Source organism: Dermacentor andersoni, chromosome 3 (genome assembly GCF_023375885.2).
Source record: "Dermacentor andersoni chromosome 3, qqDerAnde1_hic_scaffold, whole genome shotgun sequence".
NCBI lineage: Eukaryota > Metazoa > Arthropoda > Arachnida > Ixodida > Ixodidae > Dermacentor > Dermacentor andersoni.
The window spans coordinates 213,752,311-213,768,298 of record NC_092816.1 but is presented as its reverse complement, the minus strand read 5'-3'; the positions used below and the strand labels follow the sequence as shown (position 1 = coordinate 213,768,298).

The window sequence follows — 15,988 nt, the reverse complement described above, 5'->3', positions numbered from 1 at the left end:
GGGCTCGTCAAGCTCGTGGCAATAGTAGCTGTGGCACAATTGCAGTGCACTAATACAGCGCTCTCAAATGTCCCTACAGGCTCTGCTTGATACTCACCTCTTGGAACACCTCTGCTAGTGGTGACAATTTCTTTCTTTATTCGAAGTGAGCTTATTGAATCTGGCATCACTTTTCTTGACGACGTGAAAGTAATACTTGAGCAAAACAAAGATGAAAAATTGCAGTTAGAGGGACTACTATCAAGCTCAGGCCATGTCTTTGGACTGTCATAGGAATGAGGAGATTGTGTGTTGCATTGATGGAAAGGAGCAGGCTTTTGTTACATAAACAAGGCATTGTATTTTTTATGGGGCTCTGAAAGTGACGCAAAATTACATGTGGCATTTTGCCATTTGCAAGTAAATGCATATTCATTATCAGAGGTAGTGAAAGCAGGCTAATTGACTGGTGAATTTCATGTATTTTATAAGCATAGTTACCATCGTTCCGAACAAATTGTGGAAACCTTTCATATTGCAAGGTGCAGTAGCATTGCCTGCCTTCACTGCCTCTTACTGATGTAACGATGTGCGAACTTGCAAACAGTAATGTATGTTCGGAAGGGTGACATGTTTGCCTGACCTTTTCGCAACCTCTGTGCAGGCATTCTTAGTCTTTTTTTTTTTTCTTGCAACAAAAATATCCATTTCAGTTGATCTTAGAATAAATTGCTGTGAGTCGGGGCTTGCACTGTGTAGTCCTCTTCTGTTTGTTGCGCCACGTATTAACAACCTTAGTGACAAGTTGACTAGCTAACCAACTGACCCACTGAGTTGCATTACTCTACTCAATGTGTTTATGAGTGCAGCACTTTGTTTACACACATGTGCAACATGCAGACAGATTCCAGGACCTACCGTATTTACTCGAACCTAGCGCACACTTTCTTTCCTATACAACGGGTCTAAAAATGGCATGCATATTAGAATCAAGTACGACCCTAAATCTGCACTACCATATTCCTATCGGCATTTCAAGATGACCACCTCGCATGTGCTTTGAGCCTAGCTGCTGTAGCTTCCTCCGCGTGCTGTAGTATGTGTGCTTAGGTTAGTCCACCATCCATCTTCTCGTATTCTGCGTTTGTTCTTTGAAGTTGGTTCTTTATTCTATGCTATGAGCATGGAAGTGCCGATTGCAAAAACATGCAAAGTTTTTTTTTTATATAGACACTGTGATATTAAACAAGATCTTAGCAGTGTTACATGAGTAAGATTACAAAACAAAATAAATACGAAAATGGGGAACTGCGCTAAAAAAGTTATTCACAAACGCTTCGCAAAAGCGGGAAAAAAAAACGGGCGCGAAGACAGGCGTTGCAACGTTACTTCAGCGATTTTTCAATTATTCAGTCAAACAGTGCTATCACTAACAGTCTCAGCAAGTGTAAAAAAATGATTTTTATTAAAGATATGTCTCGAAAAGTGATAATGAGTCCTGTGTTACAGTTTTATCGGCCAGCTTATTCCTATCTACTATAGTTCTAGGAAGAAAGGAATACTTGAAGCAGTTGACACGTGTTGTAAATGGAGTTACAGCTAGTGAGTGTTGCTGTCTGTTAGCGTAACCTGTTGTATAGGTGATAATGTGAGACGTGTCAATGTTGTAGTGACCATTTATTAGTTGGGAAAAGAATTTTAAACGACATACACAATGTCTATCACTTATAGAAGGCAAGCTGCTCTGAGATAAAAGGTTAGTAAAAGAACTACACCCTTATGTATTGTAGATGAATTGAACTGCTTTTTTCTGTAAGCTTTATAGCTTTCCAATATTGCTTTTAGTGAACGGGTCCCATGTAACTACAGCATATTCTGAAATGGGGCAGACGAGTGTTTTGTATGCCAGTAGACGTACTGTTGGTGTGGAGGATTTTAATACGCGTCAGAAAAAACAACCTGCGGCGACAGTTTAGCATACCGCTCTCTGGCATACCGCTGTTGTGTCCTACTTAACCCGGCTATGTTTCTTGGCCAAGGACCACTCTTTAACAGCAAGTTCATCACAATGCCGCAATTAAAAGCAAAGTGATCACGTGTGCGGAGACAGACGGAAATGGAGCCGCATCACGGGCGTTCAGAGTTCCTAAAAGTTGCATGTGGGACAGGCGCCAACAGGAGAAGCTTTCTACTCTGGCACTTTCAGGACAAGCCTGATTGAAAGCTTGTAAGCAGATCAGATGAGTGGTCACTCCACTTGCAGAGAACATACATCAACCTCACATATTTTCTCAAAACACACTCTAATCATGAACATCTATGTTTTAATACTGTTACCGATATGACATGTGCTACACTTTTCCGCAATCGTCCTTCTGTAAGACAACCTTTCTCGCTGTGCGTGAGGGAGCTTAGTGATGAAATGCGCGTCCCACTCCTCTAGCATCGCTTAATGCATCCAACCAAGCTCTTACCTCCTTGGTAGTGGCAGATTGTAGAATGTGACATATCCTTTCTAGAAGTTACAAAGCATGCTCCGGAGGTCGAAATCCTAATGCATTTCCTAGAACTCCAGTTCACATGCTGGGGTGTCCTGTGCAGCCGTCGGTCCATCCTGCACAGAATCCGATGTTCTGCATCCGGAAACAAGCATCTTTACGGCCGAGGCCTACACAGTATTGTCGGCTGTGAAGCATATAAGGAAATTAAAATTCCAAAAGGCAGTTATATATACAGACTCCCTAAGCTGTATATATTGTGAAGGCCGTGATGCCACTCTGCAAGCTCAAAAATCCAGTACCTAATGAAATATATTTATACCTGTGTAAAGCATATCTATCTAATCAGCATATCGTATATGCTGGGTGCCTGACCATAGGGGCATTGAGGGTAACGGTCTGGCAGACGATATGGCCACTTGCTTCTAATCTTGCCACTGCCGTCCCTGTCACAGATCTGAAACCTTTCTTACGAAAGAAACTCCAAGATCAGTGGCAATGCATGTGGGATGGAAAAACAAATGACAAGCTGCGCGTGATAAAGCCACAGGTAGGTTTTTGGCCCGCCCCGACAAAATCACGGCGAACAGATGTCCTATTCTGTCATCTCAGAATAGGACACACATTTGGCACTCATAATTTTTTGCTTACTTGAAATGAACCTCCAACCTGTGGTAGATGTTGATGAGAGGCTGACCATCCTTCACGTCCTCGTGGAGTGTCGGGAGGGCGAAGCTGAGAGAAAGAAACATTGTCCTCTGGCATACCGCTATTGTGTCCTACTTCACTGGGCTATGTTTCTTGGCCAAGAACTGCTCTTTAACACTAAAGCACTCCTCGGTTCCTTGAATGATGTTATCTTACATGTTATAAGTACATCAAATTCTTAGAGCATCCTCGTTCTAGAGGATGCATCTATATCTGTATTGTATAGCACACGGCTCCAGGCCCTTGTGTTTCAAGGGCTCTAACGAGGCAGTAGTGCTCTAGCCAATTTTAGAATATGACATAATTTATACATTGTATCATTCTTTTGCAATGCATCTTAATGCTCATAGTACACATCATATGTCATCACCATAATCATATTACAGATAGATTTTACACACTTTAAAGCGCCTATTTTTAAGGCCCCTTTAAAAAGTGTCCACTTCATAGAACTCATTACACAGTGAACTCCTTACCACGGCAACGACGTTCTTTGGCCATGTCTGGCTCTTGTGCCAATAAACACCACATATTCATTCATTTCTACTTTGGCTGGTGCTACATGTGGCGCAGCCCCTATCTTGAAAATGATCTGCGATGGAAACGGATTCTCCGCATCTGTGCACACCGCATTGTGTTCTCGTCGCTTAGTTCACGTTGAGGCGAGAGGCCACACAAAAGTAAATTCGCGCGCTCCTGCTACTGCACTTCCCCACTCCAGCGTTTTGATGAGCTTCCGTGCTCATTGCGTGAGGCGTGTTCATGTTTGCTTGTGCGTGCGTGTCACCGTGCTTTTTCATTTAGTTAGTAAGCAAATGTTTAAAAGATTATGTGGCTGATAAAACTACTATCCTTACTTCATATAGCTGTCTACTATTTCTGCGAAGATTCGCCTTGCGGGCGAAACTGCAACTTTTTTTATTCATCACGACTTTAGTGCATTAACCTTTGTTTTTTCGCATGATAGAAAGTTGTATTTCTTTATGAAAGAATGAGGTGTGCGGTACTGTAAAAGTCTCTTTCTTTAGGTAATGGAAAACGGGTGCGCATTACAATCGAGGGCTTTTTTTTTTTGTTTTTTTTTTGGGGGGGCCACGATAAACGGGTGCATGTTAGAATCTAGGGCGCGTTAGAATCGAGTAAATATGGTATGTTAAGCCGTGGGTGGTTTTGTATGCATAATTCTGGCACTCACCTTTGCACGTCAACCACACATTTATGATAAAGTAGTATATTTTGTTTTTTATTAATGTAAGAGGGTTCTTCCAGTTCTTGTGATAATGTGCTATATTGAAATACTATATTTCATTTTTTATTACTGTAAGAGGGTTCTTCCAGTCCTTGCAATAATGTGCTAGATTGAAATGTGGTAGTACCACCAGAACAGAGCAGACGACCACTTCCCTTGTGAAGAACTGTTGCGTATGTGTGCCATGGGGTTTTGTTGTGCAGGTATTCGGCCACCAAAGCAACGCTGGTGGCAATAGCGTGCACATTTTTTGATGCATTCAACGTGCCTGTCTTCTGGCCCATCCTGCTGCTCTACTTCATCACACTCTTCTGCCTCACCATGAAGCGGCAGATCAAGGTAGTAGCTCTGCATTCATTGTTCCTCCTGTCTGCAAGTCCAGTTGTCCATAAAATTGATAGGGCTTGTTAAACAAAATTTTGTTGTGAATTTTGCGAATAACCATTGAAACACTGGGTTTAGTGGCTCAGAAAGAATGTTTTCATTCCAAAAGTCAGCGCTCTTGGCTTGCTTGCACTTACTGGCAAGCAGCAATGTGGCTTGGTTTTTACCCAGGTGGCGAGTCATACTAGTTGGTTAATCTCGAACAGATCTTAAAGCACCACAGAACACAAAATATTTACAGAAAAGCACACAGGACAGCAGAGACAGGAAGTGCTGTCTGCTTTTTTGTCTGTGTTCAGGTGCACTTCAAGATCTGTTACAACATGGTTTTCACATTCTGCCGTGTCAACCATTGCAAAGTCTCCACTTTTAACAGAACTTGAGGTAGTGTCAAAGGCGTTTATGAAACAAAATGCAGCTGGAATTGGCACATATTCTGTAGCAACTTTCTCGCAAAACAAAATCGCCAGGCACACTTCTGACGATTTGTGTTCACTTGTTTCTTCACCAACAGCAATGTGGGGGTTGGGCTTCACACCAGTACAGAGGTGCAGTACAGCAGTCATGGGCCGGCAGGGAATTCTTCTCAATTTGGCTCAACCAGAGAAATCCTCAAAATGTGCAACACAGCTGTGTTGCTGCTAGCGTGACACATAAAATTGTGCACCTCTTGAATGAGCTTTCTTGTGACAAAAATGGCAATGATGGTATGCATGCAAGTGATACTTCTGGGGGCATTGAAAGAGAGTGGGTGCTTGTCTTTTACTAGGTTGGTAACCTTTTCATAGCAGCTGGACTCACAAGCTGGACTCGTCTGAGAGTGATTTCCTTCTATTTTGGGATTCCGCCATGGTTGCTTCGTGGTTATGGCATTGGGTTGCTAAGCACGAGGTCGCAGGATCAAATCATGGGCATGGCGACCGCATTTCGATAGGAGCAAAATGCCAAAAATGTCCGTGTACTTAGACTTAGGTGCACATTAGAGAACCCTACACTACAGCGCACCTCATAATCAGAAAGTGGTTTTGGCACATAAAACCCCATAATCTTATCTCTTCTATTTTGGAGGTGGTGGTGTCCATGCTTATTCCATTGAAAAAAATTTAGTGGAATCAAGAAAGCCTTCATCACAGGTGTTGTTGTGGCTGAAATTTTGATGCATTGTGTTCTCTTGAAATAAAAACTTAATTATAGAAGAAATTTTATCGAATTGGTATTTGCTATGCAGGGAAGTGCATAAAACATGCATGCATAAGATGGCTTCACCACTGAGTGCAACATAAGTGCGTGAAACATGCATGAAATGCCCCCCGAAAACTTGCTGCAAAATACCGGGCCTTGCTGGCGTCACTCCCAATAATAATGCAGCCATCAGTGGCGCTGTCTTCTCTAAACTCGGGCAACTCCTGTGGCATTGATTGGTGGCCATGCCAGGTGGTTCCAAGACTGAGAGGTGCTGACCCACTTGAGATAACCATACAGTAAAACCCCACTATAATGAAATTGAAGGGCTATCCAGAAATACTTCACTGTAACCGCTAGTTTGTCTTAATCCTGGGAAGCGAGTGGTCTTCAGCCTCACCGTGTGATGAGAAATGTGTTGCTGTATTGGTTTTCGATGCATCTATGGATACTTATGTTACCCCGGATATATCATACAGACACATAATAAGTTATTGTGTTTATGAAACATTCGTAACACCCCGTTGGAAATCTCATGCAAAAGTATAGTGCTGTGCTATACATGGATTGGACTGTTGTTGACCACCACACTCACTAAATTAAAAAAAAAAAAGAGCTATGCTGCACCCGAATTCTCCTAATGGGGCTGTGATCACTAATCACGCTTTTGGCATAAACATTCAGTTCTGACGAAACGGCACTGTTCCGGCATATGCTGTCAAACAAGCATTGAATCTGAAGTGCCTTACGTGCCATTGATGAAAAGTGAGCAAGGTACATGTCTCAGTTTTGCTCACCACAAATATGGGAGGCTCATGCAAACTGCAGCGGGTTATTATCAACAAGAGCAGTCATGCTGGTTGAAGATTGTAAAAGACCTCCCGGTCCAATACGTGCGTTCCACAAGAAAGCATGTATGACGCTTGTTCTTTCCCTAAGTGGTTCCGGGCCAGAAATGCTGAACAGGAGATGTCTGTGCTGCTGGCTTTGTCATTGTAAATGAGGCATTTCTATGAATGGCGTTTTAGGGTACCTCGAGTCGCCAAAACAAATCTGGATCTTTACATTACAGTTTTGTTTTAACATGGTCATTGCATGCTACATGCGCACTTCAGTAGTTTTCGTGGAAGAACCATCGTGGCAGCGACACGCAAGACTCATTGCTATGCTATTCACAAATGCACAGTCCGCACTGAGCACGTTATATTTCACGTAAGTGGCAATAGAATTGGAATTTTCTCCAAACTCGAAACCACTTTTGAATCTAACAGTGTCTGCCTGGTCAACTCGTTGTCAACATATGTTGATCAGCTATTTAAATGGTGCATTGTAAGGACACATTGCCGGGCACATTCATACATAATTATCAGTATAAGATCGCTGATGCCAGCACGGTGCATATTCGTACGAGATAGTTTGCTTCTGTGTTGCTTCCATTTATAGTGTGGGGCCTTGGATGGAGCAGAGTGTAGAGAGGGGATGACAGGCCCAAACAAAAACTAGATTTTTAATGTCTGTGTCAGCAGGTGACCAGAGCGCCAGCAAACCTAAACACGAGCCTGTGCATCTCTGCTGCTGCGATGATGTACTACCTCCCCCAGAGAGGAGGTAGTACGACGAGCGATGGAATCCGCAAGACTTGTCGTGGTGCAACAAGTGGGTGTGCTGTTGCGTGTGCCGTTTGTACAGGGTAGTCGATCGAGTTGATGGGGTTGTAGCTGGGGCAAGGTGCCTGTACTGACGGGTCGTCATTATGGGCTGGCTTGGTGCTCAAGGGCAATGATGTCCGGTTGTCCGTCAATGAAAATGACAAAGATGTTGCTGCGGCGTTAGAGCACGGGGTAAGAGCCAGGATAGTACAGTTGAAGGGGCTTGCGATGGGCCGACTCTATCACAAAGACTTGTGTTGCCGCCGAAAAGTACTGAAGGCACTCAAGGTGCAGGGGCTCTTGTGAGAACTGGGTGGAGAGATTGGAACATGGTACGCAAATGCGTAATGTAATCTGTGGTTGAGGGCAGTGCAGCTGTAGCTTCGAAGAAGCCGTAAGGAAATTGAAGGTTGGTGCCAAAAACAAGCTCTCCATTTGAGAAGCCTTAGTCAGCTTTCGGCACTGTGCATATGTCAAGAAGAGTTAGAAGGTGCTGCAGCCACTCTGTAGGTGAGCCTTGAGCAATGAGTGCAGTCCTCAGGGGACGGTGAAAATGCTCAACGAGGCTATTTGATTGTGGCTGGTAGGCTATCTTATGTAGTGTCGTGGTGCCAAGAAGACTACGCAGTTTACTGAAGAGGCTGGCCTCAAACTGTCAACCTTGATCTGTGATCATGGAAGATGGGCTACCAAAGCCTGAAACCCAAGTGGATAAGAAAGCTACCGTGATGGTAAGCACCGAGATGTCCGGAATTGGTGTAGCTTCCAGCCATCGTGTGTACCTGTCGATGCAGGTAAGGAGATAGCAGTGACCTTGGCTGGGAGGAAGTGGACCGACGATGTCCAGATTAACCTTGTCGAACCACGTGTCAGGTGAAAAGGTCTTTAACGGAGGGACGGGATGACAGGAATCAGACTTTCGATCTTTGGCATTGTAGACAAGATTGCACCCAGTACCGGACTCTTGTCTCAAGTTGAGGTGAGACAGAAAGCCAGAAAGGAGCAGCCAGAAAGGAGTCTCTGCATTGCTCGATCGCTGGGATGAGAGAGGTTGTGAACAGCTTGTAAAACGTGATGACACAGGTGAAGAGACACGAATGGCCAGGGTGAGCCAGTAGAGGTGTTGCAGATGATGGTGAAACCGTCAGGAAGAACAACGTCCTCAAGTTGCAGTTATGTGGACGACTAACAAAAAAAAAAAGTTTATTTCTGTGTTGACACGTTGCTGGCAATCTAGAAGTTGAGGTGGCGTAGAGGGGACATTGCCAACAGTGTCCATGCGACTCAGTACTTCAACAGGAATGTTTTCTGTGCTTTTGACAGGCCAGACATTGGTTGTAAATTCTCGAGATGAAAAAACTGACATATTCTTCTGAGTGTAGGTCTATGGGGGGGAGGGGGGGCGACAGGTTGACTACATAGATCTATAGGGCTTGTGGTCAGTGAGGATCACAATGTGTTGACCCTCGACGAAGGGGCAAAAATGCTTTGCAACAAGGTAGGTAGCCAGGATCTCCAGCCCACAGCCATTGTACCGTGTTTGTGCTGGCTTCCTTGAGAATAAAAGGTGAGAGGCTGCCATGCTCCATCAGTGCATAGCTGTGGAACAGCACCCGCAGCTGTGCTGGACGCGTCATATAATGGAGGTTGGTGCATCAGGCTTGGGGTGTACAAGCAGCGAGTTCCTGGCGAGCGTGATTTTTACTTGAGTGAATTCCTCGGTAGCTTCTTCACTCAATTGCAAGGTCAGTTCTTTGTTCTTTCTGGGCAGCATGGCGGGGAGAGGAACAATTAGTTGAGCGCATTTCAGGATGAAGTGGCAATAAAAGTTTATGAAGCCAAGGAACTGGCATCACTTTCTCACTAATGTGGGCAGAGGGAAACGAGGCATAAGCACGGCCTCAATGGCAAACGAGGCCTCAATGGCATAAGCATTACCTGGCAGCGGCTTAATAATGTGCAACAAGCACTTTGATGTTCGCCCCAGTCTTGCAGCCAGATTATGCAGGATTTTATGGTTAGCATTGCATTTGTAGATATCGGTGACCATTCCACAGCACACGTGAGGTGCGACGTTCGTGTGCAAACAGTAAGCAAAGCTTTTTGCATTCGACACAATTTGAGGAACTGCATCGGTCAACTCTCACATCTTATGGTCTTGGGAAACTGCCAGAGATGTGCAAAGTTTTCAGGTAAGATTCAGATAGGCATATTTTATATTTTTTGCTATTGCTGTATTAAGCTGTTTCACAATCATACTTGAGTTAGATATATCCAGAATCGATTGTACCATCGCATCCTAGAGCATGGCATTGTAAATCTCGGAGGCCGTGGTAATGAAGTATTTTTTCTACTTTATTACACTCGAAAGCCATTAGCATAACACAGTTTGTTCATTCATCACTTTTCTGGTTTAATTTCATTCACTAGTAAAAGATTTCTGGTTTAATTTCATTCACTAGGAAAAGAAGTTCATATTTTTTGCACTATGTTTACTGTGACCCATAAAGCCGTTTTGTTGACTTTGAGAATAAGGTTATTACTCAACTACCATTTTTTGTTCAAATTTGAAAACTTGGCATCTCCTAGCTCATCAATTAATCAAAGGAGCGAAAGAAAGTTGTGCAAAACACAGTCATCTGATTTTTCAGACTCCCTAAGTGCCACAAGGACTCCTGGGAAAAAAAATGCACCGATTACGATACTCCCTAATGTGAAATTGGAGCGAAGCTCTATATGTGTTTTCATTTTGCTTGTCAATATTTTATATCATGATTATATAGGTACACGGTTTATATTGGGAAGAGAACGGTGTGAGTAGCATGGCTGGCGCGGACAATCTGTCTCATGCGGCATGCTCATCTCACACCCCGGAGCCCTCGGTTCGATTCCCACCCAGACCAAAATGTAACAAATTTTCTTTTTAGTGCCAATAATTTACTTTGTTTACAGGAACCTCCCTGAGAAATTTGACGCCAATCTGAGCATTTCTTTACATGTTTTTACTCTTTGCGCTCTCGGCCATTTTCCATACCATCTTTTGGTCACGCTGACACCGACTGATTTTCCCGTAATTGAACATAAAATGTCTTCGCTTTAAAAATAATTAAAAAAATCGCCTCTGTTGTTAAAGTGAATGCGTCCAAATGTATTTTTTTATGTACAAACAACCCCTTATGTAATACCCCCCCAGTGGGGTCCTTAATCCTTTCAGGGTCAATGACGTACTTATACGGGGCTTTCGAACAAGTGCGAAATGGTCGATGCCGTATATTTACAGCGCCATCTGTACGTTTAAAAGCGCGCAAATTTCCAAATTTTTTCTTTCCTGGCATGTGCTGCCACAATGTGGGAATACAGGGAATTTTTTTCTCGCGCCTCCCTCTCGGTTTTCATTGCATGGTTTGTTTTACAGCTAGTTTGCTCCGGCGCGTCTGTATACTAGCGCTCGCGCATTGGCACGCATGCGGGCGGATGGCGGTTCGGGTTTTGTTCTGCAATCGGTTTCGGCTTCTTGGACTCGCAGAACAGATGGCTATCTTGTTACTAATCGCTCAAAGGGCAGCCGCCTGTTTCTCGTTCATTTAGTGCTCACAGGGGTGAGCATAGGAAGGATGCCGCCGTACATGCGTTTCCTTTTTTCTTTTGGGGGGGGGGGGGGGGGGACTCGCGATATCTAGTTGCCTCTGGTTGGCGATAAGATGAAGATTAGCAGAAGATTGTTACACGTTTTGCTTTTTTGACAGGCACACAACCACATAGTTTTCTTCGGTGCGCTCACCTACGCAGTTCGATTAGGCTGTGGACGTAAATATTAGTGAAGAGCAGGAACATTTGAGGCTTGCAAAATATTCTCATGTGCGCATATTCTAAGCCTTGAACTATAACAATGCATCAAATTTTTAATTCTCATAAGCTTATTTCCTTTTTTTATTGTTATTATTCGTGAATAAAGAGTAAATACATACCAACGCAATATATTTTTTTCGCACTTTACGGTCACCCTAAAAAAATTACGGTAAATTTTTTTTGAAATAGGTCCCTCAGAAGAATTGCGATCTGCTATAAGTGAAATTGACCATGGGCAGTCGTATATGAAGAAACAAAATCGACCCTGAGAGGGTTAAGGAAATAAAAATGAAATGAAAAGTGCTCAAATTGCCATAGCCACATCCGAAATAGCTCTAAAGGCAGGCCAGTGAACCTATTGGATGTCTCGGTGCTCATACTGTGACTGTAGACGGGGGGTGCATGTATGTACCATTAAGGAACACGCACTGTGTCCCGTGACTGTGGTCCCTCTCTACTCTTGGTATGCTTCACCGCAATACATTTTGCATGCTGCACCATGTAACAGCAGTATTGCAGTGAAGCTAACTTTTGGGAATTGGCATTATGCAATGCTTTAGACCGTTGCCATTGGCAAGGATGACTAAGGGGGAGTTGGCACCATTGCTAACAGCACTAAATCTTTTAAATGAAAAACTTGATGCCAAACGCTGGCGCTTAAGAGGAAGCTTTAGCTCGGGCCCAACTCTGATGTGGCCTATTCATGTACATGTAAAATGCAAATACACTTTTCTGAGGTGACTGCTGGACCGTTGTTAATGAAATTTGTTGCATTTGGGAGGGAAAATTAAATTCTAGTGACTGTTCAAAGCGAAATTTTGATTTAGGGCCTGAATTTTGTTACAAGAATTTTCAAAAATTCAGAAGTTAAACAAAATTGAAGCACGAAGTTTACAAATTAATATTTTAATAGTTCTGCATCAAGAATAGATATCACAGTTCTGTAAACGGCATTCATTAGATCGTTCAAAGTGGACAAATGCAATACATAAATTCGTATCCTATTTGAACTTGTTATGTTGTGTACAATGGTTTTGCAAATTTTGTATTTCTATATTATTAAATTTTTTCAGATTCACATGTGACTTACCAATTTTGTCCGCTTTAGATGTACTATTACATGTGATTCAAATAATTCTGATATCCTTTCTATTGCTGAGTTAGATTTTTAAACTTAATAGTTTTGTTCTGAAAATTTTCAGTTTTTGCCAATTTTTAATGAAATATTGACGACCTAAATAAAAAATTCGAAATGAACAGCCTCTAGATCTCAATCTTTTATTTTAAATGCTACAAACCTCTTAAAGTTTGGTGGAGTGGTTGCCGAGAAAAACTATTCTCCTTTTACATGCATTTATATAGGAGCACCCAAGCTAAAGCTTCCTCTCAACTTCAGGAAGCTTCATAGCGAACATCTAAGCAGCTTAGCTTAAGGACAGCACAAAACGACTACTACAGCTGCCAGCAGATTGGCCTATGTGAGCACTGGCTGAAGGCTATCAGATAATCAATATGGCGGCGGTGCTGACTTCGATTAATGCCATTTCGAAACTGTGGCCATGACGAAAAGTCTGATAAATCAAACGGCGAAGGTTTAGTGTCGAATATTTTAGGCATCCTTATACATTGGCTTTATGGGTTACGTAGTGGTGCCACTATGTAACCTACAATTGGTCATTGACTAGCTCTTTAAACTTGGCGCATACAAAATGCTCATTGGATCATTCTTTGAGTATGCTGATCCGATGTGGAGCTCCTATCAAATAAACCTAATAGACAGACTTCATGAAAGGAAAAATTGCGACATTATAACGTGAAGCTATAAAGGAAGCCCATACTTGTTTCTCAGAAAGAAAGCTTCACAGTTGAATCGAAATTCGTCCTGGTCTGATATGTCATAAGGTCAATATTTTGGTACCCTTTATTTTTGAAGCTGTGATTATTTGGCTTTTTCAGTCCTTTTCGAGGTGGGTACTTCAGTGGATGGTAGCCAAACTGCAAAGAGAAAACGTTCGTTTGCTCTCTTTCATCCATTTCGTTTGTGCTTTCACTCATGTATTCGTTCGTTCAGGTTGCTCGCTTACATTGACATCCATCATTGATAGTTACTGCCCATTTTTTTTCAGTGCAACAGAAATCTTGCCAATAATAGTGTCCAATACTGCAGTGGTAATGCAGAGAACATCGTGGAACATTTTTATCATAATTTTTATTGTGAAGTGGCAGTCATGTTTATGCAAGTGTGGCTGTTGCTGCAAGAAATTGATCCTTTGTTTTTATCAAGCCAATCTTCATGTGGTTCATGCTTCCTGAACTTCTGAATTTCTGCAATAATAGCTGCGTGCTTTTGTGAGTTCCTATATACGCTGTGCTATTCTACAGGTGGCGCCTTCGTTCATTCTATTGTGTGCAAGGATGGTGTGGTGACGACAAAATGAGCTGCTGTTTATTGGCAACTTCCCCCCTTTAAGTGCCCCTACACCACCAGTGTTGTCAGACCACTGGCTTGCAGCACACCATGCTTGACTTCTACCGATGCAATTGAAAGAATCAGCGTATTATTGGAAATTATTTTTGTGAAAATTCTTGTATTAATCTATATTGTTATCCTGTTTATCTGTACACAAGTGTGTTGCGATTACTATGTGCTTAGCATTGTTTGGGCCTGCTGTGTGTTCAAGTACTTAAACAGTAAATCTGTAGAGATGTCATTGTGTGACATTGGTCAGCGACCTGTTTTGAGTGCTTGGCCCATTTGTGTCAGTGTTGTTACGCGTCTCTCTTCAGTATGGAGCCAACAGATAATGAAACCAAGGAAACGACTTGCCAGGGAGGGGGCCGAACCCAAAACCCGTACAAATAATTTCCTCTGTGCTTCCCTCGGCTTCATTATTTGCTGGCTTCATATGAGAGTCGGCCTTAACAAAAATCGGGTCCCTCAGTCCCATCTTCTTGCCTTCTCAATGCAGCACATGCTGAAGTACCGGTACCTGCCGTGGACTCATGGCAAGACGCAATACCGAGCACGGGACATGGCAAGTGGCCCGCTCAAGTGAGGACCTCTCTTGCCTCCTGCTGGTGAGCTCGTCTTGAGGGCCGTTCAGTTCTCTAGCAGTGCTCACGTGGCATTTATGTGTCGAGGGTACATGTGCAGTGTGCCCCAGTTACTCCGGTCTGTCATCTTCATGTTTCACCAGCAGCGTTGGTCAAAAGGCTTTATTCAAGACTTTCCTTCAGTTTCGTTCAACATCATTGGACTTTGGTTTTGTCTAAGGACATCTTATTCAGCCTTTCTTTAAAACCTGGTTGTCCTTTCTGACACTTAACCCTTTGTGGATGGGTGTTACCTACAGGGAAAAAAAATTCTTGGTGTGTTTCATATTGAGTACGGAGTTTCTGACTAAATGTCTTCGGCCAACAATGAATGACCTGCAGCAAGTTTTGTTTGTTGGTTTAGCGCAGAAAGAGGAAGAAGGGGTTTAGGATACGACTCGCTTTCTTCTGAAAGCACAGTCAGAGGAGACATACTGATACAGGATCTATGGCGGCAGTTGTAGTGCATGTAATGTAAAGCAAATTCAATATGCACCTATGCTTAGCATCTTAGTCTATAAAAGTTCCAAAAGAAGCCATAGGTGGCTTATGGTGAAGCCCACTTCCAGCTTTCTGTCTAGTGTTGCCCCTCTATTACTTGAGGGTGTTTGCGCAAGATACCTTTCTTTTTGTTGTTTCTGCCTATTCCAGAATGGCAATGCACTTTGCACATTCAGATCAGAAAAAAATTGCGGGAGAGCCCATCTCACAATGACCGTTCACGGTAACGCATTGGCATCAAATCAGTATAGCAACACAATGTATTGCCACCGTCGAAACGAGTGATGTAGGAGGCATGCACAGCAACGGGATTCCGCTTTTGCACTTCCTCAAGTATGCTCAGCGCCACCCAGCACTGCCACTGCGGACCTGGTGCTTGTGGAAGTTGAGGAACACGCCGTGCGGCAACCGGCCCGTCTCATGCTTCTTTGTGGAGACGCTGCACCATCTATTGGCGCTGTCGAAAAGTCTGGGCTTGGCCTCCGAGACGAGAAGCGTGGCATGCCAGTGCCTGCAAATGCTGAGAATGGTTCCCTCGCTTGCTGGACACTCAGTGGCACACACTCAATGACCCATGTTGGCGTAGTTTGTTGAAGACCGGCACATGCAGCCCCCAGAGAGTGGGGTATCCAAAGAAGAATAACGAAGTACCCAAAGTATGCTAAAACATTATTAAACATTATTTTCAGGTATTGATATGTCCAGTGTCTACCAACCGGGAAAACCGGGAATTCTCAGGGATTTTGAGTAGTCTGGAAAAAGTCAGGGAAAACTCAGGGAAATTGTGCCTCTATCAGGGAAAATTAGCTGTGATTTTATTGAAAGGGTCGCAAGTCGCGGTAATGCTAGATCGAGTAACAGACATTAATCGTAATCAATCGTTTTTGACGGCCTGT

The 15,988-nt window shown here is 43.2% G+C and overlaps 1 protein-coding gene across 3 annotated transcripts in view; it reads left to right on the top strand.

Moving 5' to 3' along the window:
- LOC126536902 (protein RER1) overlaps positions 1–15,988 on the top strand; it is a 72,441-nt gene that overhangs the window by 29,398 nt on the left and 27,055 nt on the right. For 2 of the 3 annotated variants that reach the window (XM_050183953.3, XM_072287414.1), the window contains exons 5-6: positions 4,638–4,773; positions 14,468–14,550. In XM_050183953.3, coding sequence (XP_050039910.2) covers positions 4,638–4,773; positions 14,468–14,550 — 219 coding nt within the window. Of the gene's footprint in view, positions 1–4,637; positions 4,774–14,467; positions 14,577–15,988 lie in introns of all 3 variants that reach the window. The other variant, XM_050183978.3, reaches the window with a different exon arrangement.